This window comes from Mirounga leonina, unplaced genomic scaffold (genome assembly GCF_011800145.1).
Source record: "Mirounga leonina isolate KUSES-001 unplaced genomic scaffold, KU_Mleo_1.0 Mir_114, whole genome shotgun sequence".
NCBI lineage: Eukaryota > Metazoa > Chordata > Mammalia > Carnivora > Phocidae > Mirounga > Mirounga leonina.
This window is the reverse complement of record NW_023270265.1, coordinates 38318151-38344248: the sequence shown is the minus strand read 5'-3', so window position 1 is coordinate 38344248 and position 26098 is coordinate 38318151. Positions and strand designations below refer to the sequence as shown.

Below are 26098 nucleotides of genomic sequence, written 5' to 3'. Positions count from 1 at the left end.
TTGGTAAGAATGGTGATTGCCTTGTATTCGAGGTAGCTGGGTAAACCTGACCCACTGGCTATTTGTCTTGGTAAACAACCTGAAGAAATATATTTACAAGCAATTTGATCAACACCTGTATCCCACCACCCACACCACGGCCCTTGGGGTGCAGTGTTGTGTACGTAAAACAAGATATTTCAAACAATTTCAAATTTTTGTTATGATTTTGAGTGTTGAGCTCCCTGCATAAATTAAGATGATATCTTAAATGACTGTCTTTGGAAGATGCAGTGGCTTCATTTTCTTGTGCATTTCTGCTCTCACATGGCCCACCAGTGACCCGTCCCCTCATGGATCATGGCAAGATCCTAATGGGTGCCCACATTTGACTTCGGGCTCTAGGATGATGTCTAGCAAGTATACTTGTTGGCTTCATATCCTGATCTTAAGCCTTTGTCAGTAACCTATTGCTTTAAAACACAGCTCAGGCTGGTGTGTTCTAGTGAAGTCAGGATTCTGTCTGTTACCTTGTTTTAGCATTTAAAGAATTCCTACGCTCTCGCCCAGAAGTCTTGAGCATGACATTTCTGCCTAGAGGTCATGGCATGAATCAGACATTTCTCAGCTGATTTTTGAGCTGACTCTGTGCGTGTTTAGTTTAAGAACCAGACGTGGTGCTAAGGAAAAAGGGGAGCTCAAACTTCTATTTCTTATGCCCTCACCATATTGTTTAAGGTCCTTCAGTGAGCTCAAAACTGTTTGGCACAATTACCCAATCCTTTGAAAAAGTCTTAAGACTAGTATACATGAAAGGAATTATAAAGCAGCTTTTCTACTTCGGCTTATGAACTATTCATGAATTTGTCTTTGAGAATCAGAACTCACTGAAGTTGGACTTGATTCCTTATTAGAGTTGGTGATCCACTAAATCTTTATCCTTGGAAACAATTTGTGGATTCTCTTTGTAGAAAGAGCCTATAACAAAGTGTACTTTCACATTCCCAGGCATGCCAGAAAAAAAGACATGGGACCCCACAGCCACTCAGGAAGGGGGAGACTGATTTGCCCTGCCATTAAGTTATCTTTTTCCCCCTCGGACTGACCAAAGGCAGGCCTTGCCAGTGAATCACTTTATTGAAAATAATACAAAAAATAAATGAGCTATAACCAATTTAAGGAAAACTTGAAACTGGGCATTCGGAAATCTCTGACAATGTGTAATGCACATCCTAACTTGTAGTTTAGTAGCTGGCTAAGGCAAATTTATAACCTCCCTTTTTGAAAATATTCTACTGAGAAGCACTATACAGTTACTTTTTCATAGTTTATATGGTAACAATTTAAGCTCTTGTTACTCACTCCAAGGTATCTTAGAGATGTAAGGTTATGAGAGAGAATGTATGTGGCAGAGAGATAGAGAGGAGAGAGCAGGAGAAGGGAGGGGGGTGGAGAATGGGAAATTGTTTAAATCACTGAGTAACTAGAAAAGCCAAACCACAAAAATGCCAAGTAAACTACAGTTGGCAGGTGGCAGCCTGAATTTAGGCATAGAGTCTCACAGGCATAGAATATCCCTATTATTCAAAAGTCGGTCCTTGCTGTTCTAAACACACTGTTGTGAAGTGGTTCATGTTTCATGGGTGCATAAGTCCAATAGCTTTTGTTTTCTGGCATTTCTGGGCACGTAAGTATACACTTTACACATTATTTCTACAAAGAGAATCCACCGATTTCTCAGGAGATGAAGATTGAGTACATTGACTCTAAACAGGAGTCAAGCTCATTCTGGTGAGAAGGCATGCAAGTTTCATGTGAGAAACTGATTCTCCAGTAGAGGGTGGTGGTGGACCATGCCCCCATCCCGAGTATGGAGCCTTCTGAACTCTTGTTCAAACGAATGAACTGATAAGCTATTTTAATTGAATGTCTTATTATCACAGTACTTCGTGTAAACTAAGACCAAATTCAACGTATAGAATGTGTAACGTATAGAATGTGTAACGTATAAAGCACAGACCAGGTACTTGGGAGGCGATGAGGATGACTGAATCGTGAGCTGCTTAGGCCGCTCTGAGAGCAGTCTTCCTGTGGTCTTTAAGAGTGTGGGCTCGGGGGCGCCTGGGTGGCTCAGTCGGTGAAGCGACTGCCTTCGGCTCAGGTCATGATCCTGGAGTCCCTGGATCGAGTCCCGCATCGGGTTCCCTGCTTGGCAGGGAGCTTGCTTCTGCCTCTGACCCTCCCCCCTCTCATGTGCTCTCTCTTTCTCATTCTCTCTGTCTCAAATAAATAAATAAAATCTTAAAAAAAAAAAAAAAAAGAGTGTGGGCTCGGGACACAGTTTGTCCCCTGAAGGCAATGGGACCCGAGGGGACGTTGTTTCATCTTTCTCAGTTTTTGGTTTATCATCTGTAGAATGGGTATAATAATACCTACCCCTTCTTCCACCATTACTAAAAACCTACATCTGTTGGAAAACACACACAGAGACAAACGATCCTATGACGTCAATGTGTTGTAATCGAGGTTAGGTAAACTGCTGTAGCAGCAGAGGGCAGAGGGACGAATTAGACTAGGATCTGAAGGGACAGCTTAAAGGAAGAAGGGGTCTTGGAGCTGAGTGTCAAAGGTGACTCCTTTGGGTCAGTAGGTAGAGAGTATGTCTGTGAGGGGGTATGAAGGGCATTCCAGGCTGAAGGCGCATAGATGATTTTATTTTGTTTATATCTAAGATTGTAGAACTCCTAGTATTTCATGAAGGCTGTTTCATGCATCATAACAATCAAGCTTTACTCAGCATAGATTATTAACCCTTATTAGGGTTTACAGATGTCTGAATTAATTTCTCTAGATACTCCTTGAGTTCATGTATTTAAAAGTAATAACGGTATCAGATATAACTTCTGTTTAAGAAATCAACAAATGAAGTAATCATTTAAATAATATTTTTAAGAATGAGTGGTTTGAGAGCTTCTGAACGCCTAGTAGGTGAAAGTGTATTTTAATTGGTGAGGTTGACTTATTATTTATGTGAACATTTCTAGTGATACTGGGTGTTATGCTATTTTACAATGTTTTTATTCTTTCTCATATATTGTTCAATGCATAGTTATGACAGACCATTAAAGACAAGAAATATAGAAAACATTGGTGTTAATATATAAGCGATTGTTTTTATCATTAAAATTTGTAATTCTGCAAACTCTATTCTCAAGTTGATATTCACTAGACCCATAAGTTTTATTCATCTAATTAAAATTCTCCTATAACTCATTGAAATATCTATGGTATTTCAAAAGCCAATATTTTAGAAAGGTCATATATTAGTGATAATCTGTAATTTGTGTTTTTGATTACTAGCAATAAAGACTTCCCTCGTGTACAATGTGGCATTTAGAGAGCTTGATAACAGAACATTGAAATTTTTTTTATTTTTTTCTTGCCATTCAAAAAGAAAGAATGAAAAGAATAGAAATCAGCCAGTTGAATTTCCTAAGCTCAAAATATTAGAATTCTGAACATCTGATCTTGAATTGCTGTAACACAAAGTTAAAATTCAGTGTACATTCTTTACTCTGCCTATGTTTGAAGATTTCGGTCATAAACGTGACCAAAATAGTATAATGAACCATCACAGATCCCTGTGTTTGCCCTTTTATAACAGATATAACTGCCTTTGAAAAGTTTATTTTTTACTTTTGGTGGGTACCACTGTAATTCTAAATAATACTTGCACTTTTTTCAACAATGTCTCTTAACTACCTTTAATACTCATGTCCAGAGTTTCATTAGTTTTAAATATATGATTGGTCGTCTTTTTAACTCTCAATGATAAACTGTTTTTCATCTGACTTTAAATAATACCTCTCAACTCCCTGTGATATAAAATGAGGGAATTATCCCCTCACTTTCTCCTCTGACCCATTTGTCCTGCCTTCCCACTGCTCTGGGCTATGCCTCACTTTTATACTGTCAAGGTTTATAATATTTGAAATCTGCTAACTTGTATGCTTTCATATTTATTGTAAGCTGATCTCCAAAAACCAGTAAAAGCATTTATAATATTGAAATTATGTAAATATTCCCAACTGCACAAGTGATAGGTGATTGAACCCATAGAAAAGGAATTACGATTTTGTGCACTATGTCTGTTTTACTCTAAGGGAATGTTATGGCATTTATCAAAACATCATCATCAAAGTGCCCTTTTTCAAAAATCTTTTTTTTTTTTTGCTCAAAATTATGTTTTTAGTTTGCTTCACATTTGGACTGTGATTTTCTTATACAGATTTTTTAATTTACATAAAGCTTTTAATTCCAATTCTTTTTTTTTTCCCTAAGCAAAATGTATGTATCAATAGCATCACCAAGATCTTCCATTCTCTTAATCATACTAACTTGTTGAATGAAATATACTTTCTTGAAGATGCTTTCTTGGAACCCTCTGACCATGTTCTAATTTGGACTCACTGGATTCTAGATCTGTCATAACTGCCATTATGGGATACTCCACCACCCCCATTTGATTCTTAAACTAATTCTACATTTTCTTGGAATCAGTAGCTTTATGTTTGAGGATTAATTTTTCCTTCCTTCCTTTTTTTTAAAACTTTTTTTTTTTAAGTAGGCTCCACGCCTAGTGTGGAGCCCAATGTGGGACTTGAACTCACAACCCTGAGATCAAGATCTGAGCTGAGATGAAGAGTTGGAGGCTTAAGATTGAGGCGCCCCTCATTTTTCCTTCTGTTTGAGTTAATCTTCAAGTAACTTTTTCAGTAAGGGTGCATGAGAGGTAAATTGAATCCTTGCATGTCTGAAAATGCCTTATTATGCCCATGTGCTTGATGGGCCTGGTATAGATATCCAGATTCAAAGCTGTGTTTTCCTTAAAACTCAAAGGGCTTTGTTCTATTATCTTCTGACATCCACAGGGTCTGCCAAGACTGGTGGCGGCTAGAATCCTTTTACTTTCTCGGTAGCCTGATTTGGTCTCTGATAGATATTCTTGATCTCTTTGTAGATCTTCTCTGTGTCTTCAGTTTTGAAATTCCACCAGGACATGTCTTGCTGTTTGTCTTTTACCTTATTTGTCCTGTTCCATATAAAGACCGGTGTCTTCAGATGTGAGGGATTTTCCCTCTACTTTGTTCTCTCTTGCTGAGACTCCTATTATATGGATGCTAGGCATCTTCTATCTCTCTTAATTCTTCTTTCATATTTTCAATGTCTTTTTTATTTTGCTCTACCTTGTTGGAGGTCTTGACATTTTTTCCTAGCCTGTCTGTTGAATTTCTTTTTATTTTCATAATGATTTTTATTTTTATTTATTTATTTTAAGTAGGCTTCACACTGGCCTCACATCCCTGAGATCAAGACCTGAGTTGAAATCAAGAGTCAGACGCTTAAGTGGCTGAGCCACCCAGGCACCCCTAATAATGATTTTTAATTTCCAAAAACTCTCTTTTTCTCTGGCTCCTTTAATTTTTTTCTCATTTTTATTTCATGGGTACAATGCGTTCTCAAATACCTTAAAGGATATGAACTGAATTTGAGTTTGTGTTTAGGTCCTCTTCTGTTGCATGAATTATGTTTTCTCTAGAATCCTATGTTTGTATTTTTGTCTTGGTCCCACTTTGTGCTGGTTGTTTTCCTTAAATATCTAGTAATTCTTAGTTGTTTCTTCATCTGCGTTAATGAACTAATAAGGAAATTTCTATTTGGGGGATTTATTTTTTCTTTTGTTTCCTTGGTGGTATAATTTCCCATGATAGTTATGTTGGTCTGCATGTACAAGAGGTCTCTAAGATATAATCTTTAATATATTTAGTATATGGATCTAAAATAATTTTTACTTTAAATCACTTACATACCAAGCAAAATGGCAAAATGACCTTTTATTTATTTATTTTTTTTAGAGATTTTATTTTTATTTATTTGAGAGAGAGAATGAGATAGAGAGAGAGCATGAGAGGGAGAAGCAGACTCCCTGCTGAGCAGGGAGCCCGATGCGGGACTCAATCCCGGGACTCCAGGATCATGACCTGAGCCGAAGGCAGCCGCTTAACCGACTGAGCCACCCAGGCGCCCGCAAAATGACCTTTTAAAACCCTAAGGGAGATTATAGAATTTTATATTCATATGAATAGGCTTTGAGAACCAGGTTTAAACATTAATGATGTAAAGATGATGATGAGGAGGATAGCCGAATTCCTAAAATTGAAATGTAGGGCAATCTAAATGAAGGAGGTTTATTAGATTGAATGATGCGTGTGGGGTTTCTCTTTCATAGTAATGTGCCACTCTCTCACTTTCATCTGGCTCTGTTCCTGTGACCTCAAGGCTTAGGTGCCCATGAACACATCACGTCCAGCCCTTCGTTAGAAGCCATTTGCACACACTCGTGTGAAGCCAAAACCTCCTGACACGCTCACTCTGTGTTGCTGTGCCTCCCTCCTACTCGCTGACATTTGCCGGGGCTGGCTCTTGCCTCCTGGCTGTCCTGCTGTACGGGACAACTGTCTGGGAAGCCCGGGGCTGGCTCCATAGGACCCATCCGCCCCACACTCGGGAGCGTTTGCCCCCAGGCCCCAGACGCTTTGCGGGCCGCCAGATTGCAGCTCTTCATTCCGGCTCGTACCTCTTAGCAGCCGTTCATCTCTGACTCAGACTGTTTTATAAGTGGCACTTAAATTTTTTTAAAAACCCACCTCCAAGTGACCTTACAGAAGTGCATGAGTCGGGGTGGGGAAGAAGACAGGCTGTCTTGGTGGAAGTGAGGCAGAGAGTTGCTCATCTCTGATAGCACAGACCGGAAAAGCCAAGGTCTGACCTGGAACCCCGTTCGCCTCCTTCCTCCTCAGGTTGCCCTGAGTCGTGGGCCTGCGAGATTCAGATTATTAGGAGTTCTTGTTCTTAGTGAACCCAGACTGGATGAGTCCACTTAGCACTAGCACTTAGTGATGATGAATGACAAGATCCAATCAGCATGTGTTACAGGTTGAATTGTGTCCTCCCAAAATTCACACGTTGAAGCCCTAGCCCCCAGTCCCTCAGAATGTGACTGGTTTTGGAAATTGGGTCTTTAATTTAAGAGGTAATTAAGTTAAAATGAGATCATTAGGGTGGGCCCTAATCTCGTGTGACTGGTGCCCTTGCAAGAGGAGGATATTTGGACACACAGGAAGAGACAGCAGACACATACAGGCACAGAAGGACGACCACGTGAGGACAGAGTGAGCAGGTGGGCATCTGCAAGCCAAGGAGAGAGGCCTCTGGAGCCAAACCTGCCAGCCAACACCTTGATCTTGGACTTCTGGCCTCCAGAACTGGGAGAAAAGAAATTTCTGTTGCTTAAGCACCCCGGTCTGCGGTATTTTGTCGTGGCAGCCCTCACAAACTAATAGAGAATCTTAAGCCAACAAATTCTGATTCTTTCTCTGCTGCTCTCAGGGATGAGAATGGAAGGCATTCTCTGGGGCCTGGGCAAGTAGCCCCAACCTCTTGATTCTAAAACCTGCATCTTTGACTTTAGGATGCTGGTGCTCTCAAGGAAAGATTTTGACTAATCTTGCTGAGTTCTGAACTATTTGCTATCAAACACGGATCTAGATGTCACGAGGGAAATCAGAGAGACTGTAACTGGGAGAATTTCACAGGTGTGTGAGAATAATTGCGTGGGATGTTCGCTGCGACAGGTGATGGCAGTAAAAATCTGGATGTTCTGGTTTGCCGAAGAATCTGACACCCCAGTGAGCTCTTGACCGCTGAGATTAAAATTTGAAGTCCCTTGGTTTGGTTGTGCAAAGCTTCATGAATGGAAAGCATATGAGATTTTCCTCTCCAGCTCTTTGTTCAAAGCATTGTCATTGGCATTTCTTTCTTTCTTTTTTTTTTTTTGAGAGCGGGTGGAGGGGGGCACAGGGAGAGAGAAAGAGGGAATCTCAAGCAGGCTCCATGCCCAGTGCAGAGCCCAATGTGGGGCTCGATCACATGACCCTGAGATCATGCCCTGAGCCGAAACAAAGAGTCGGATGCGCCACCTAGGTGCCCCTATCGCTGGCATTTCTGGCAGCAGAATTCTTTTTTTTTTTTTTTTAAGATTTTATGTATTTTATTTGACAGAGAGAGAAAGCACAAGCAGGGGGAGCAGCAGGCAGAGGGAGAAAGAGAAGCAGACTCCCCGCTGAGCAGGGAGTCCGACGCAGGGCTCGATCCCAGGACCCTGGGATCATGACCTGAGCCGAAGGCAGACGCTTAACCCACTGAGCCACCCGGGTGTCCCCAGAATTCTTTAATTTGAAAAACTTGAACCCTGACAGACCGAGTTCTGACCTGAGTCTCAGGTGGTTGATTCTAGATAGTTCTGTCACTCTGTGGACTCAGTTTTCCCCACAAAGGGAGATAATCACTATTCCCCATTTCACAGAAATAATTTGGATGTTGTAGGCATTAATTTGTAATAAGAGAGTGGACTTCCGAAGGCCCTTTTTCAGCTTGGCTTTGAGAAAGTGATGTTGCCTCCCTGAGCCTCAGTTCCCTCCTCTGTAAAATGGGGATAGTAATGCCTACTTGAAAGGGTATTGTGAGTACACAGTGAGACATCTGGAAAGTGTTAACCTTGCATTGATCCTTGCATATTTTAAGAGCTCGATAAATGTTAGCCCTTTGATGGTTGATCATGATGATGACATTTTTAAATCTCTGACATTACTAACAAGAGGTGACTTTGTGGCTTCGGATGTCCTCCTGAACTATTATTCTGTCCCATAAAAGGAGCATCTGCCTTAAGACTCAGGTTAGTGAAACTATGTAACCTGAGGGCTAATGCAAAGGGGTGTAGGACTTAGGATAATGTGTGGAGATGAACTATAGAATGAGGTCTTATTCCAGGCGCCTGGGTGGCTCAGATGAAGCGTCTGTCTTTGGCTCAGGTCATGATCCCAGGGTCCTGGGATTGAGTCCCACATCAGGCTCCCTGCTCAGCCTGCCTTTCCCTCTGCCCCTCGCCCTCCCCCTACCCCACTCCTGCTAGTGTGCTCATGCGCTTGCTCACTCGCTCTCTCGCAAAAATAAATAAAATCTTAAAAAAAAAAAAAAAAGAATGAGGTCTCATTTCTTTCCCCTACAAACGGGGAAATCTCAGTATATGCCATGAAGCGGCCTTTCTCCAGCTTTTATAGGTATGCAAATTGCCTAGAGACCTTGTTACAAGGCAGATCCTGATTTGGTAGGTGGGAGAGGGGGTGGGCGCCGAGGTTCTGCAGTTCTAAGGAGCTCCCAGGTGATGGCGATGTTGTTGCCCCAGGTGGGCCTGGAGCAGCAAGACCCTAGAATAGACGCTGAGGCTGACCAGGATCCGGATTTGTAAATGCCACTGTTATCAACCAATGGTTATTATCTGTTGATTCACATTAAACTTCAGAACAATTTTGTTTTCATTTCTCATTTTATCTTTTTATTTTTTGAAGATTTCATTTATTTATTTGCCAGAGAGAGAGAGAAATCACAAGTGAGGGTGGAGAGGAGCAGAGGGAGAGGAAGAGGGAGAAGCAGACTCCCCTCTGAGCAGGGAACCCAATGTGGGGCTCGGTCCCAGGACCCCGAGATCATGACCTGAGCCAAAGGCAGACACCCAACTGACTGAGTCACCCAGGCACCCCTCATTTCTCATTTTAAATTGGCAGGTCTCTTGCTACTTTCCTGTCCCTGATCTCTCTGTCTAGTACTTAAATGTTGTTTTTTTTGTTTTTTTGTTTTTTTTAATAAGAAGAATAACTGATAGGGGCGCCTGGGTGGCTCAGTTGGTTGGGCGACTGCCTTCGGCTCAGGTCGTGATCCTGGAGTCCCGGGATTGAGTTCCACGTCGGGCTCCCTGCTCGGCGGGGAGTCTGCTCCTCCCTCTGACCCTCCTCCCTCTCATGCTCTCTGTCTCTCATTCTCTCTCTCTCAAATAAATAAATAAAATCTTAAAAAAAAAAAAAGAAGAAGAATAACTGATAACTAGTGTTTATATAAAGGTTACTATGTACCAGGAACTGTTTCCTTAAATTCTCACAACACCCCATAAAGTAGGTGCTATAATTATCCCCATCTTACAGGTGAGAAAACTGAGACACATATAGATAAAATAACTTGCTCAGACCGCTCACCTAGGGGATAGCAACCAGGATCATTTTAGGAGTTATTAAAAGGAAACCTGTGTAAATCAGAGACCCCAGGGATAGCTGGAATAGTTCACTCTAATTTATCAGTTTTTGTTACTTCCACTTTGGTCTCATCATGTTTTACAAAAGGCAGCGCTCACCCTCCTGGACCCGGTGACTGTGGTATCTGGAATGCGGTCCCAGATGAACTGCAGAGGCTTGGAATCATGGAGGGCACCTGGGGCTAGACCCCACACTGAAAGCTCAGCTGTGCTTTGTTAAGCAACCAAACATTGAGAATGAAGGTCACAGCAAGCAGGACACATCCTGCTTCCATCCTAAGTTGAGTATAAATTCCACTTTAGCAACCAAATATTATTTTCTATTGATTGACATAAAACTTCAGAAAGTTTCATTTTTCACCTTCCATTGGCAGGACTCTCGCTACCGTGCTGCCCCTATCTAGTACTCTAAAAATGCAAAAAAAAGAAGGATAAAGATAAGAATAAGAACAAGAATCAGACCACCACAACAACTGCAAGCCTGCACTGTAGGGCTGTGGGCAGTTCTGGGAAGAGCCGCAGTGCGTAGTCCTGAGCGCGCTCAAGGACAAGGACAGGGGACCTGTTTGTTGGGGACTGTGTACTTGGCAGTTTGGGGAAAGTGTGTGCACTGGAGTGCATTGCTCAGAGCCCGTGGCTGGTATAACCCTGCCTTGGCTGCTCACTCATCCTGGGACCCCGGACTAGTCAGTAACTCACTGGCCTTCCTTTTCCTCCTTTGTAAAATGAAAAGATCAGACAGGATGGGAATTTTTGGAAGAGTATGTTTCATTTTTAGCTATGGAACCCTTTCTTCAAATAAAGGTTCATCTGGAAGCTTAGAAAAGGAAGATGAGCCACAGTTTCTTTGGTGGAAGTTGGGGTGGAAACCAGAATCAACCCTTCACCCCCAGTCCCTGAAAAGCCTGATTACTCTGTATATGAGCTTCAAAACACCCAGACTAGATGATCTAAAGCCCCCACCCTCTACCCCCACCAGCTTCCACACCCTCCATGTCTTTGTGCTCAAAGGAATGGAACACAGAATATCTGGAGGTTCCGTTTGCAAGAGATACTTGACTGCTAGAGGCGATTTTGTCCTTGACCCCAGTGGTTGGTTTTTAGGAAGCCTAAAAATGTTTAGCAAGACATCCTCAGGTTGACTTATTTTGAAAGTCTTAATGCATGTTCTTGTTTTTGTTGTATCATTAAAATTCCTTAAATTCGACTTATCCTCTTGAATTTGAAACAGGGTAGAAAGATTTTTGTTTTGATTTTTTTATTAAATGTATAAAGTTGCGATATATGTAGTTACAAACCAGTCCAACTCCCTTTGGATCGTCAAATCAAAGTGGAAAGCAGGCAGAGACAGACCATTAAGATTTTCAAAAGTCAATAGGAAAGTCTTTGGAATAATTGGTTTGCATATGACCATAAGTAAATGGTTGCTTACAGTAGAGACTAAGTGTGAATGTTTTACTGTCAGTAAACTGTTAATTAGGCAGGGTCATACAGAATGTTAAACTTAAAGTCCCCCAAAGTGAGCTGAAAGTCCCCCAAAGTGAGCTGGGAAGTTGAATCTGAGTCGATGGTTTAAGGGACCATTCTCATCCTCCTTGAAATGCGCCATATTTTCTCTTCCCACTAACTTTGAATGCCGCTTCCAAAGAGGTGGTGGACCAGCTTGGTAGAGGTACACATGGCAAAAGGTATATAGGCGAGATGGAATGATGTAGTAACATTGCTGGGGCAGGTGTGGGTCTTCTAGGTGTTTATTCTGTTTTCCTATCCTCCCAACAACAAAAAATTCCATCCAAAATGCAGCCCTCTTGTTTCTAACACAGTAATAAATATCCTCCATTCTCTAGGGGTGAAGCTATGTGTACAGTACTTCGCAGTTGCCGTGGTCATCTATCCCTTGTGAGCCAAATGGTAATTAATGTAGAAATCATAAAAATCCAGACTCTAGTAAATCATTATGATTTAACCTAACATTTGATCCTCTTACAATGAAAGTGAGGTAGAATCTCCTCATTCTGCAGTCATTTTCTTCCTTGTAGACTATATCCTCACCGCTTTTTGAAAAGCACAGGAAGATTGGAATCCCCCCGTTCCTACAGCTTATTTGTGTCAAATGAGTCACTGAAGAGAAATGCTTGTTGTTTTTGCAGGGAATACAGAATGCCTTTTAATCCCCCATAGCCCAGCGAAGGCAGGTGGGAGCGAGAGTCAAAGCAGACAAAGTGGATAAGGGAGTGAGGAGGTAACGAGTCCACTGCTTTCAACTCCTTAGCTATGGGGGTGGGGGGATGCAAAAGGCTTCTGATGGCAACCACTAAGTACATTCTGTTTCTACTTCTTCCCTCTTTGTTTGAAAAGGTTTGCATGAATAACATCTTAGATATTGGTTAATTGGTAATTGTGGATTCTGTCAGCAGGACAACAGGGAGAAGGCTTGAAGATGTTCACACGGAGTCATTGTATCACACCTCACTATAACATGGTGAATACGACACAGAACTGAGTTTGAGTCTCCGCTCCTCTTCCTGCGAGCTGTGACCTTGAGAAAAGTTGCTTTCTCTCTAGCCTTCATTTCCTCATCTATTAAAGAGGGATTAATAACACCCTTCTTCTAAGTACTTAACTTCTAAGATTGCTGTGGGGAATCCAGTTTCTGTGTGCTGGAGATTTCATCTCAAATCCTTTTTAACAAACACTGGCCGAAAAAAAAAATAAAGAGAAAATAAAAAGAAACAGAAAGAGAAAGAAAGGAGGGAGGGGGGAGAAAGAGAAGAGGAGAGGAGAAAAAGCTGATAGAAAATACGGGTGAGTTTTGTTATCTCTCAGCTCTTCTGATGTAGACAGAGCAGGTGTTAGTGGCCCATTTTATAGATTTAGAAGACAGCTTGGCAATTTGCCTAGGATCACTGGTGAGCTAGAGCCAGGTCAAGAACTTGGGTCTTCTGCCTCTCCCTGGTCTAGTAAGTGTTGGTTGGCAACTCCCACCCGAACATGGAACTCTGCCCTGTACAATGGGCATGAGGCAGGGGGAGCATTCTGCCATGATGGTTCTCCCCTCATCACCGCCTTAGTGCAGACCAGCGCTAGCCAATGGCTGGGTCTCTTTGTGAATGAGATTAATTCAGAAGAATCTCATGAAAACAAAATGACTCAGAAAAAATAATTCTTTACCATCAATAATAAGTGCTTCTCCCCCCACCGCCCCATGCACACACAGTTTTCAGTATTTTAGACTTTTTGCAAAAAAGCATTAGCAGTGGGGCGCCTGGGTGGCTCAGATGGTTAAGCGTCTGCCTTCGGCTCAGGTCATGATCCCAGGGTTCTGGGATCAAGTCCCGCATCGGGCTCCCTGCTCAGCGGGGAGCCTGCTTCTCCCTCTGCCTCTGCCTCTCTCTCTCTGACTTTTATGAATAAATAAAAATAAAAACATTTAAAAAAAATTATAAAAGCATTAGCAGTTTTTGGGTATGCGATAACTCTTATACTGCTAAACTTATGTTTTGTATCAACTCATCATAATTTCAGGTGTGGAGATGGCTTTGGCATTTTCTCTGATATAATGGTTCTCCCTGAGCTGTTTTAATGTCTTGGGTAAGTTTTAGCTTCCCGGGCATGGCCTCTGATTCTGACTGCTTGGGCCCAAGCCACAGCTGTATCTCTCACATGGGGAGTGATCTTGGGCGATTTCTTTAACTTCTCTTCTCTCTACTTCAGTTGCCTCATCTTTAAGATGGAGATCATAATGGTGCGTGCCTCAGAGGGTTATAAGAAATCAGCGAGGGAATCTTTGTTCAATGCCTGCAGAGAGTGAATGCTCAGTACAGGTGGGCTATGAATAGTGATGAGGGTGTTCTGTTTGCAGTTCATGAAGCTGATAGACATGACCATACGTAATAGGCATTGATATTATCTTAATAAAGTCGATAAAATTTCATTTCCAGTCATAAAAATAATTACCTGGGATCCACCAGAAATTAGGTCTGCTAGCACAGCGATACTTGGGTGCTATAAAGACCCTTCTAGATTCAGCCACCATCAAGAGCGCTTTGTGTTTAAGAGCGTGGTGAATTCCAAATTCTTCCAGCTCTTAAAGTTGATCCTTCCAGTGGAGTCACAACTGAGCTTGGATTGGTGCCAACCATCTGGACTTATAACGAAGTCTCAACAGAACATAAGTTCAAAGGGAATGACAAATCAGTTCTTTGCTTTTTACCTTTCCAGTTAAGGTCTGGAAGGGTCTTCTTCCTTATTGAATACGACCTTTTAAGAAATGTAGTTTTCATCTTTCCCAAGGGAATCATTTTTCTTATGGAATTCAATTTGCTTTAGGTTTCTTTCTCTTCTGCTGACTTTGAAAGGTGAGGCCAGGGCCCCGGGGCATGTTTTGTTACTGACACCTGCTATTTCTCTCTCTCAGCTCTGTCATAAATCGCATTATGGTAGGCCTCATCTCCTAGGCCAGGTCTCAACCTAATCTGTTGTAAGATGTGCTGTTTGCCTAAGAACGTGTAGCATCTCTGGTACCCAGTGTGGCAGCATCACTGGGGACCATACCGTCCCTGCAGATAGAGCCAGGCGCTGTGGCCCATCGAAGCCCCCCGAACAGCAGAACCAAACGTTGCCAGGCAGAATTGACCCACTTCTGCATTGTGTGCAGCTTTGGGCAAGTCCCGAACTTCCTCTGGCTTTAAGATGTTTCATCTCTGACACTACGAAGTGAATTACGTCAAAAATCCCATCTAGTATTCTCCTTCCCTTGAGCAGGAGTTTGTGCTAAGTTACTATTTATGCTGGGATTAGGGTTCTCTGACCAAATAAATTTAGGAAATGCTTCTTATCTTATTCTTCTCTTACAGAGTCACAAGAAACACGTGCATGTTAATGTCCCTGAGAAGTCCATGGTTAAGAAACCTGTCTAACAATGCTTAATCCAGTATTTCTCAAATATAGGTGAATATGCAAATTAAAGCATTTTTATTCATTAAAATTGCTGACTGACAATTGCTTTACTGGGAAGAGTTCCGAAGGGTTCTGAGGGAGAGACTTATGTTCCAGGGTTCCTAGATGATTGGGTTATGTAAGGCAAAGAACACACAGCAGTGTCTCTGGATTTTTTTTTTTTTTTTTTTTTTTTTTTGAGAACGAGAGCAGGCACGCGGGTTGGGGATAGGAGGGACAGAGGGAGAGGGAGAGAGAGGTTCTTAAGCAGCCTCCAAACCCTGCACAGAGCCGACTTGGGGCTCCATCTCCTGACTCTGAAATCATGACTTGAGCTGAAATCAAGAGTCGGACGCTTAACCGACTGAGCCTCCCAGGTACTCCAGTATCTCTGATTTTAAATGACCTTGCAGAAGTACCATTGCCATGTAATTAGAAAATGTTTGTATGTTTTAAACAGTTTTTTGAGCAATTGGTTTGTGGAGTCTAATAAATCACCAAAGTATTCATGCTTCAACTAACAGAAGGCAAATCTGGGGGGTCGTGGCTTGGAAGGAGCTACTTTACTGGCTGACTGCTCACAAAGTCCAAGTTTCAATATCGGCTTGCCCTCGACCCCCGGCAGTCCTGCCTTATGAAAGGCAAGGAACCCATGCAAGCTGCTTTTCACTAGAGTCCTGGGTTAGCTCCAGGAAATAGTGGCAGCACCATACATGGTTTCTTCCTTTCATGTCAAATCCGCTAGGAATCATAATCTGAGATTTCAAGGGAGTAGGAAAAACTAGCTTCCATTACATTTGAAATGAGGCTAATGAGAATAAAAAACCGCGGTTGTGAAAGGCTTCTATTCCATCGTTCGGTAAGACTCCCGAGACACTAATGGAAAAACATTAGGGTAAAGCATGAAATCACTGTCATGAGAATGTTAGGCATTAGGCGTAAGCAGAAGATTTCAGTCAATGTGACTGGCCTTTTGGCAGCAGCTGACATAAGACAGTTCTGCAGATGCCAAGCATTTTATCAATGAGTGGTCCAGTTGGGATCCTTTGTCTGGCGCCTGGTGCTTCGGCCAAGTCAGGAGGACGTTATCAGAGGCACAAAGTTCCAGGCAGGGGCCTGGGCTAGGAGGAGGGCGGATGGGGTAATCCAGGAGTATGGCTGTCCCCAGAGCCATTTCAAAACAAAACAAAAAAAGCCACCTAGACAAGGAAGAGAGTAAGCCAGGGAGGTGCAATTAATCAAATTGATATTGAAAGAGTGTGATCATGCAGTCTTTCCTTCCAGTGGGTAGGTTATGGGCTTTATATTAAATTAATATCTCAGAATGGGGGCTGGTGCTTGTGTCTTAATTACAGGAATTAAATTATTTACCCTCACACTTAAAACAATTTATGCCGGTTTCCTCCGACTGCTTGGCCAGTAAATGTATCTGAGGCTGGGGATCTTTGTCCTAAGTGTCTTTTCCCATTTAAACTGTATCTTCGTAATGTTTCCAATTTGCAAAAGCCCTGGTGTTCAAAAATCACTGGGAGAAACGCCGGACTGTGGGTGGCGGGTAATCCAACCCAGCATCAGGGCATTCCTGACCAAAGGGAAAAAATGCCTCTTTCCTGAGCCTTTCCGGATGAGGTCATTGTTTTCAGACAGCCTGTACCTAATATAAACGGGCTCAAAGTCCACGGCTTGCCTCAGACCAGTGTTTTGTCAGGGAACCACATCCAAAGCCATGAGGACTAGTCGGGCTGATAGTAAAAGGAACCTGCTCAGAGTTATAGTATTTTTGTTAAATCCTTGTTTTCAAAAAAGCAGTAAGTGCCCATCTGGTGAGACAATAATTCATTAAGTGAAAAAAGGAAGCAGAAGGCTTGGGAAGATCAATCTCTTCTTTTTTGCCTCATGCGTTTGAGTTATTGTGAAATGACAGGACCAAAATCTGGATTCTGGATTGTGCAGAATGGAGGAAAATCCGAGGAACATTCTGGGCATGTTTTAATGGCGGCTTCCCAGAAAGGATGATATTCTGTAGGTGTGATGTCAATGAACTGGTATGTTCTTAAGAGTGGTCTTCAGAATCGGTAGGAGACAGAGTGGAGAGAAGGGGGTGAAGACTCTGTACACGAGGAAGGAGGTAGAATCATGCAGGAAACTTCTCGTTCTTCCTGAGTTGGCTGGGGCACACCCTCTGGGTGGCACACCCCTCTCTGGAGTCCAGCTCAGCCCACGAACTCCTGGGAGGAAAGCCAGGCCCCAAGACTTCCCTTTGAAGAGTGGATGCAGTCCTTCCATGGGTGCCCAGCCACCTGGTGAAGAAAAGCTGAAATCTTAGCTCTAAGATTTGTGTGTTTAGTTAATGACCTGGGAACAGACTGAGTTCATGGAGCCTCATCACATGGTTGAAGACAACCAAGGTTTGTTTGTTCATTTTGTAAACCGTGCTGCCTGGGGTAGACCATGTCTTTAAAGATGGGGAGAGTGCGGGGGCATTTCCGGTAGTTGAAATAGTTTTAATGCGTTTTGAGCAATTTTTTTTATACGTTAATACTCTATGCACGTATTTTTTGTATAAAATATGTATCTTCGATAGCAACATATTTAAAGATATTATTAATGGGGTTTTAAAATCAACAGGACTGTTTTGTAGTGGGAATCCAGCTAAATTAAATTAAATTAGGAGCGCCTGGGTGGCTCAGTTGGTCAGGGGTCTGCCTTCGGCTCAGGTCATGATCCCAGAGTCCTGGGATCGAGCCCCACATCGGGCTCCCTGCTCAGCGGGGAGTCTGCTTCTTCCTCTCCCTCTGCCCCTCCCCCCATGCTGTTTCTCTCTCTCCTCTCAAATAAAATCTTTTTAAAAAATAAATTAATTAAATTTAGATTGGTCTGTTGGAGCACTTTAAAAAGTGTCTTCAGTGACTCTGAGTGAACCCTGTGATTCCATTTCTGCTCCTCTGCTCTCTTTTTCTTTTATACCCCATTTCCATGACAATACTTCTCTGTTAACATAGCTCTGAGATGAATTCTTTCCTCCTTGGGATGTAGTTTTTGTGCCCCTGCATGGGGTATGCAGGTGCTTTGCGTTTGGACGCGTCCCTCATCCCTCGAATGCTTCCCTGATAGTTGTGTTTTGTGGGAGTTTGCTCCCTAGATAGGCTGGCTTCAGGAGGGGGCCAGCCTATCCTGCTCAGCATCCCAGGAACTGGCAGACAGCACCCCAACTTCAGAGGCGGCCCGGCACAGTCTTGCGGGCTACTCCACTGAAACCAGCGGACTGTGTCAGTTCATGCTGCTTCTTTTGATACTGGGCCCTTTAAGATAAGAGATTGTAACTTACTTTGATTTCGGGAGAACAGGCTAGCGCATAATTCCACGTAAGGCAGGTGCGCTCTGTACCGTCCCTTCCAGGCACTCTGCCCGCCGCCGTTTACCGGGACCTCCAGGGAGCTGGCGTTTGCCTTCCTCCCCAGGACAGGTAAGACCGGGGAGCCGAGCTCTGCTGTGCCTCACGTGTTCACACTTGTCGAGAGGGACAGAGGAGCTGCAGGTTGGCACCCTCCATGACTGATGAATAGTTCATGGTGACTTCTTGTCCCGGAAAACTTTCTCTGCAAATGAACCTTATTTTGAAAGAACGCTGATTTAGAACTCCGCGAATGTTCCGTATGCTTTATCGACCTGCTTTAGACATTTACTGGGAAGACAAAAGTTGACAAGCTTCAGAATAATAAAACGTAAAGCGGAGAGGGGCCCCGTGTGGGCAGTCAGCCGACTCTTTCGAAACTTGTTCCCTCTTATTTTTTCTAAAGGGTAACATCACCTGATGTTATAAAAGGCCTCTAGATGCTCTAATAATCTCTGGGCTCTCCTCAAAGATAGAATCTGAATTTTAATGATAATACTGTGCATCTTAATTAGTATTAATGTATTACTAGTATTTAGAGTTGGAAACTCTGATTCGATGGCTTTTCCTAAGTGAAGGGGATAAAATTAGAATATCTCAAGATGTCTGCATGTCTCTATTTGAATAAAGCCCTCTGTTTTCCCTGCACTGTAAAAAGAGTGGATTTTGGTTTTGATTTTCAGGAAAGATAGGGCAGGTTTTAGAAAGTCTTACATGACAGATTATAAGTAAACAGAGTAAGCCATATATCTGATTATATTCTTTTGAGGTCAAACTGGAAAAAAATAATCTTTCAAAAGAATTTCATTTCTTTTTTCTGTTTTTCGACTACTCGTTCTTTCTACTCCATGGCATATTTTTAAGGGATTTGGAGTCTTTCCACTCGCTTCCAGCTGGAATTTACAGAGAGTATCTCTCTAGAACATTCAACAGTTGACTTGAATCTCGGTCATAATTAAATTGGAAGGCTGGCAGGTTATTCTGAGACTCAAAAACAGGCACACCTTATGTTTGGAGCATAAGGACTTTCACTACTCTGCATTGTTTTAAAAGTATTCTCCGTTGGGAAAATTGACGACATGTTTCAATTACCTACTTTTTAAATAGAAGGATATTCTGAATGGATCTATAATGAACAAGCTTGACCACTCTTAAATTTTGTCTCTTATTCCTGTAGCTGGGTCCCTGATGCTTTAAAGCTTTAACAAAGCTTTCCCTGCTCCCCCGTTCCTCTTTAATGAGTACATCATTCTGTCCTTTCTCTCCTCGCACACCTTGAAAGCATTAGCTACTAAGATGACTGTTGATTTACTACCTTCTGCTCTAAACGATATGCTTAGAGCTGGTGTTTGCATATAATTAATAGTAACTTAGGTGTACGAGACACCCAGCCTTCTCCTTTATATTAAAATCTAACTGCTGGGGCGCCTGGCTGGCTCAGCTGGTGGAGCATGCGATTCTTGATCTCAGGGTTGTGGGTTCCAGCCCCACGTTGGGTGTGGAGGTTACTTAGAAATAAAATCTTTAAAAAAAATCTGATGGTTGACATGTACTTCTCCGTCATAACATACACTTTAAGGGTTGGGGTGACCATCAGGATACCAACTCAGAATACTGGGACTGGGATTTTGCAAGACTTACCTCTAAATGCCATTCCCCTCCAAAAAGGGGGGAAAAATGCAACGTGCTGACGAGCACTCCTTTTAGATTTCATCTGAGAGAATGGAATGCTGGACAGGTTTTTCTGCTTTAAGAGGCCGTCGCAGCTGCCACTGTAAATGAGCTCTGCCAAGGTCAGTGACCAGTGGGTCAATTAGAGCATGACATTGCCAGGGACATGCCCAAGCAGTGGGAGCAGGCTGCGGGAGCACTGGCTACCAGGTTTTCACAGAACAGTCAATAGAATGAGCTTTGAGAGGGCTTGTCCCCATCTCCCCTCCTTGTCCCTGTCTCCCCCCGCCCCCCACTGCAGTCGATGCTTGCAGGCTCCCTCTCCTTCTGACTGCACCACGGTACCTTGACCACCCTCAAAGAGCGTGTATCTTGAAGATCTTAATGGAATAGAAACTCCCTGAGCCTGGTATTACTACTCTTCTTTATAATACTTTTCATGGGACTCACACCTCATGCTAACACGTGAATTGAAGTGGTAGACAGCTAGAAGGTGAACTGGACTGCACAGTGCCCTTAGGAAATAGGTCACCACATTAGGGGAGTGTTATTATTTTGTGGAAAGCCCATCTCTTGACTCTTTTTAAATGATTTAAATGGTCTGTTTTCCCGATTTTTCCTATGTAAGGTGTTGTTGGCGACGTGAACCCTCAAATGCAGGTACAGATGCATGAGTTTAATTAGCCATTTTACTTCTGAGGCTCGTGGCCTCACCCAAGTCTTTATTATTATTATTATTTTTAACTTTAAAGGAACTCTCTAATACTGTGTCTCTCTAATTGGTAGCTTCCTCAGGGAGGGTCTGCTGATGTGTCCTAGAGCCCTCCCTGGACTTGTCATTAAAGCAGCTCATTAATGTTCTGTTTGTTATCATTAATTTACTAAGCATCTTTCAGCAGGTGGCAGGCACTGTGCTAGGTACCGTGCAGAATAAGTCTCTGTCATTTGGAAACCATAATCTCGGAAGGATCACTGGCATTATGTGCCAAAGATGAGCTGAGCAAGTCACCTACATGACAAGTTAATAAGCTCCCGAGCAGGGTGAAGAATGCAAGTATAGGACTATAAGATGTTAGGGGAGATAGTCACCACAGGAGACAAGGATGCTGGCTAGGGAAGGCCCAGGGCTCCTTGGGATAGAGATGAGCCCACTGGTTTCAAGGGGCACAATGTGACCACAGATCATATCTCACCGTGGCTCCAGCATGGAGGAAGGTTGCCTCTTGTTCTCCAGAACCATCTCCGCAGGGGCCACAAGGGATTGGGGATTTATTTTCCCCTTGCTAAAATGGTATTCTCCGGTGAATTTCAAAGTTATTTTTTCTAATGTAAACCTATCATTTCAGACTTGCAGAAGGAAAGCAGGTCCCCTCTGGACACGGTGTCAAGCTCTTAAGCTCTAGAGGAAGAGAGATTTGGTTCCCGTCATGGCTTTGATATCTACTAGCTGTGTAAACGTGGGCAAGTGTCTTAAGTTCTCCAAGCCCGTTTCCACATCTGTAAAATGGAGCTAATAGTACTACCTGCTTTATAAGATCATGAGTATTAAATGAGTAGGTTTATGTTTATAAAATCCACAACACAATACCTTACTTGTAATTATGAATGACTTACATAATTACCAGTTATAGCTCCACCTGAGAAGTGTAGATGCTTCCAAATTATTTATTTTGTTGAATAGTGCCTTGGAATCCAAGACCTTGATTCTAGTTTGCTTATTTTTATTTTTTTTAATTTTTATGTGTGTATTTTATTTTTAATTATACAAATCACATAAGAATAAGATTTCGCTGTAAAATTTCAAACAGTATATTAATGGCAAAAACTTCCTTTGACCACCATCCAAACCTACGGGGTACTACTATTATCAGTTTTATTTATTCATTTTATTTTCATTAAAGTAATTCATGTTCCTAGTTTTACAAATGAAATAGTGTCTTCTCCCATGAACAGGAGACAAAGGAATGAAAGCCAAGGATTCTAGAGTTTTTCTGGCCTGACTCCCTAAGATAACCTGTCCCTCGCTGTTGCTCAGTGTGGCTCTTTATTTATCTATTTCATAGTTTCTTCTGACACATGACACATTACGGTTTTTGAAAGTTTGGGGTGCCACTTCTAACCTTTATGTTTTAGATATTATCTATTGTCAAGAGCAAAGAAGAGTTCATTAAATCCTGACCTTCCTTTGTAGTAAATCAATAGATAATGTCTACCATGAAAAAAATATCAAGAGATGGCCATTGAAGCATCTTATTTAGGGAGATGGAATTAAGTACCAGAATAAACAGCTAAAAAAAGTTGAAGGAGGTTGCCTCTTCTGTCTTATTCCATTTCCACCTACAGGGAAAGGGACCTTACCGCTCGGCACAGCACCTCATGTCATTTTCAGCAGGCATCCGTGAGGATTAGTTTCCGGGCAGAGAGAAGAGGAGGAGGGGGAATGGAAGTGTAACTCCTTCTTGTAAAGACTGTCAGTCCAGTTCAGTCTTATCCTTCATCCCTTCATTCAGTGGTACCTGGTGCCCCCAATACCAGATCCTTCCTGGTTTGCCCCAGTAGACACCTCTCCCTCCAGCTTAACTTACAGCCTTCCCGCTCTTTGCAGGTATCATCCATTCACTTTCTAGCTTCCAAAACTGCATCCACATCTCATGTCTGCAGGTATTCCTCTCTTATTCTTTTGGGGTTTTGTGAAGATGCAGAGATAAACACATGATCAAAGCACTATGTTTAACCAGAAGCTTGAAGTTTTGGCACTCAGTTACTGCCTTATACTCTAACTATCCCCCATTTTATTTCCTTTCCTTCAGCAGAATTATAAGTTCTTTGATATTAGAAACTATGATCTTTATATCTTTCAGAAATTTCCATCATGAGCACGTGGTAGGTGCTCACTAAATCAAATTGATTAGCTATTTATCTTTTGTTCTTTGGCTGGCGAGGGACATTTATATATACTACCTTTAGCAATATAGTCGCGTTAAAACCATGTCACTAAAAAAATTCCAACTTTTTCATTTTTGCCTTTAAGATTTCAAGGAAATATAAGAATTAGCAGTCAGTATTTTCAGGCAAGGTAAACTTGTATCAATTACCTATTGCTGCCTTATACCCATCCCAATTCAGAAACTTAAAACAATGATCATTTATTATGTTTCATGAGTCTGCATACCGAGGGTCCATTGCTTTCCATGCCATTAGTGGGCAGTTTGGCAGACTTACTCACGTGTTTGGAGGTAGCTCTGCTCCGTGCATCTCTCCTCCTCCTCTTGGGACCAGCAGGTTGTCCCAGGCATGTCCTCATCACAGGAAAAGAGAAGGACGAGAGAAGCACAAACATGCATGATCCCTTGAGGCTCAGAACTGACACACCGACACGTCCTCCTTACTCTTCAGGCCAGAGCAAGTCACGTGGTCAAGCCCAGTCTCAAAGTAAGTGGACATCGGAAAGTGACATGGCAAAGGACTTGGCTACAAGGAGGGATTAGTTAGGGTTATGATGCAGTCTGTCCTATGTTGTAGCAGTAGCATTGGTAAGAATGAGCCCTTCCTGACACCAAAATAAAGGTCTGTGCCCCGTTAACCCGACAGAACTTTTATTTTTTTATTTTTAAGAAGAGAAAGATAATTTTAACCCACAGGGACCTTACTAACCGTACTTGAGGAAATGATCTACAGATGAAGCCAATGAATAAGATGTATGTAGAGCAGAAAAGCTAAGAAAGAGAAGTTTGAATACTTTGTGTGACTAGCCTAAAGCAAACTCTTTGTAAACGACAAGATAACTATTTTAGCCTTTGTCGGCCAAATGGTCTTTCTTGCAACTCACCGTGATTGTAACACAGGAACAGCTGTGGGTAATACATAAATGAATGGAAATGACTGGGTTCCAGTAAAACTTTGCAAAGACAGACGGTAGGCATTAGTGTAGGGACTACTGTAGAGCTAGAATATTGAAGGAAATAAGAAGGAGTCAGCTAAGGAAGGCTTTTTGAAAAAGGAACAACTATCTTGAAGGCAGTAAAGATTAATTTAGCTTAACAAGATATGTTTTAGAGAAGTCAGTAAAACCTGTATGGTCATTCAATAGATACATTTCCCAACAGGTTAATGTGGTTCAGGCAGAGTGAAAACTCCACACTCGTCAATGGTATTACTCGCTACAAATCATTTCTGCCTCTAAAAGCCTGTTTGAAAACATGCTTACTAGGAATGTTAATGTTTTTGTTTAGCTGGAGAATGGGGGGGGGGGGGAGGTTTAGAAATAAAGTACTAGAAATACCTAATTAAAATGATTTGATTTTATGCCACTTTAAAAATTGTATTTGACCGATGTGACCCAGATTTGTATAAGGGAACTAAGGGGATTAATAAGGATGATTTATTTTTAACTGTTAAGAATATGCAGGATACAAGTGGGCATTTTTCCACCTCAGGTGTATTTCACTTAGAATTACTTAGCAATCTTCATGGTTTTTTCCCCCTATATTTGAAGATAGAAAAAAAAAAAACCCTCAGAATACTGTTGGGAAATAAAGGGTCTTTCTTCCTCAGAATCTTCAGTACCTATTTATTCATTTACATTCAGCCTGTCAGTAGCCTGTACTTCGGTAGATTTCTGCTCATTAAACCCAGATACAGAAGTTTGGAGTGTAGCTTTTTGGAAGGTGGGAAGAAAGAATGCCCTTTGGATAAGAGTCTCAATTCTATTAAATGTTTCCTAAAGCTTCATATCTTTCTTGAGTGTTTGTTTCTTGTTTTTTCTGTCCTTGTGGAAGATGTCAAAATATACATGGAAGGTGGGGACTGGAAGGTATTGTTCGATTTCGCTCATTTCGCAGTTATTTTTTGAGCTCTTGCTTCATGCCAGTTACTGTCCTAGGACCTGGAGTTACCACAGTTGAAAGAGCTGATCCCTCCCTTCATGGCACGCATGGGCTGGCTACGGCCACGTGGACCACAGCATGTCAGTGTGCCCCCCCAGGAATCCCAGGGGGGAGGGAACCAACCTCCTTCAGAAGTTAAGAGGGATTTTTTCCCAAGGTAAATGAACTCCCTCCTGATTTTATATACCTTTGATTAAAATCAAACTGCACCTTAAAAGGATCTAGAATTCTCTTCATGGTCATTATACCTGAGGTTGGCAATAAAATTAAAAGAAATCCTTGGGAGGTTTTGAGAACACAATCATTAAAATTCCCTGAGCTTCTTGGAAAAACACCATTTTCCCAGGTAACATAATCATGTAAGTTCACTCTCACTGTTTCTGATTATTATCTTACATCCTTATGTGAGATACATTTGTATACATGTTTTCCTTCTTTCCTTGGAAAGTTCTCTTTCCTCTATGTCAGTTACTTTCCTAATGTTTTGTGTTGAATTGTCCCCTGCAAAACATATTGAGTCCTAACCCTCAGCGCCTGTGAATGTAACTCTATTTGGCTGTAGGGTCTTTGCAGATGATCAAGATAAAGTTCAGGTCACTGGGGTGGGCCCTGATTCAGGATGACTGATGTCCTTATAAAAATGGGAAATTTGGACACAAAGAGAGACACAGAGGTAAAATGATGTGAAGACTCAGGGAGAAGACAGCCATCTACGAGCCAAGGAACACCTGAGGCCACCAGGAGCCAGGGGTGAGGTGGGGTACAAATTGTCCCTCTCAGCTCTCGGAAGGAACGAACCGTGCTGACCCCTTGAGCTCCGACTTCTAGCCTCCAGAACTGGAAGACAATACATTTCTGTCATTTAAGTGAATCAATTTGTGCTACTCTGTTAAGGCAGCCCCAGGAAGTGAAAACATTTACCTAATGCATAAAGTCATTGTGAGCATTACAGAGCTGACGTATATAAATAAATGTGCACCATAGTGACTGTCATACAGGATTGCTTTATGACAGTGTGGGCTTCAA

At 42.1% G+C, this 26098-nt stretch overlaps 1 protein-coding gene across 12 annotated transcripts in view; it reads left to right on the top strand.

The window, feature by feature from the left end:
* The window catches only part of ABLIM1 (actin binding LIM protein 1), a 293183-nt gene that overhangs the window by 60516 nt on the left and 206569 nt on the right, over nt 1-26098 (top strand). For 3 of the 12 annotated variants that reach the window (XM_035029621.1, XM_035029601.1, XM_035029589.1), the window contains exon 1: nt 15164-17529. The exons of 1 other annotated variant lie outside the window; for it this stretch is intronic. In XM_035029621.1, coding sequence (XP_034885512.1) covers nt 17472-17529 — 58 coding nt within the window. In that variant the 5' untranslated portion in view covers nt 15164-17471. Of the gene's footprint in view, nt 1-13597; nt 15134-15160; nt 17530-26098 lie in introns of those variants that run through there. 8 more of the 12 variants (XM_035029648.1, XM_035029618.1, XM_035029616.1 and 5 more) reach the window with 5 other exon arrangements.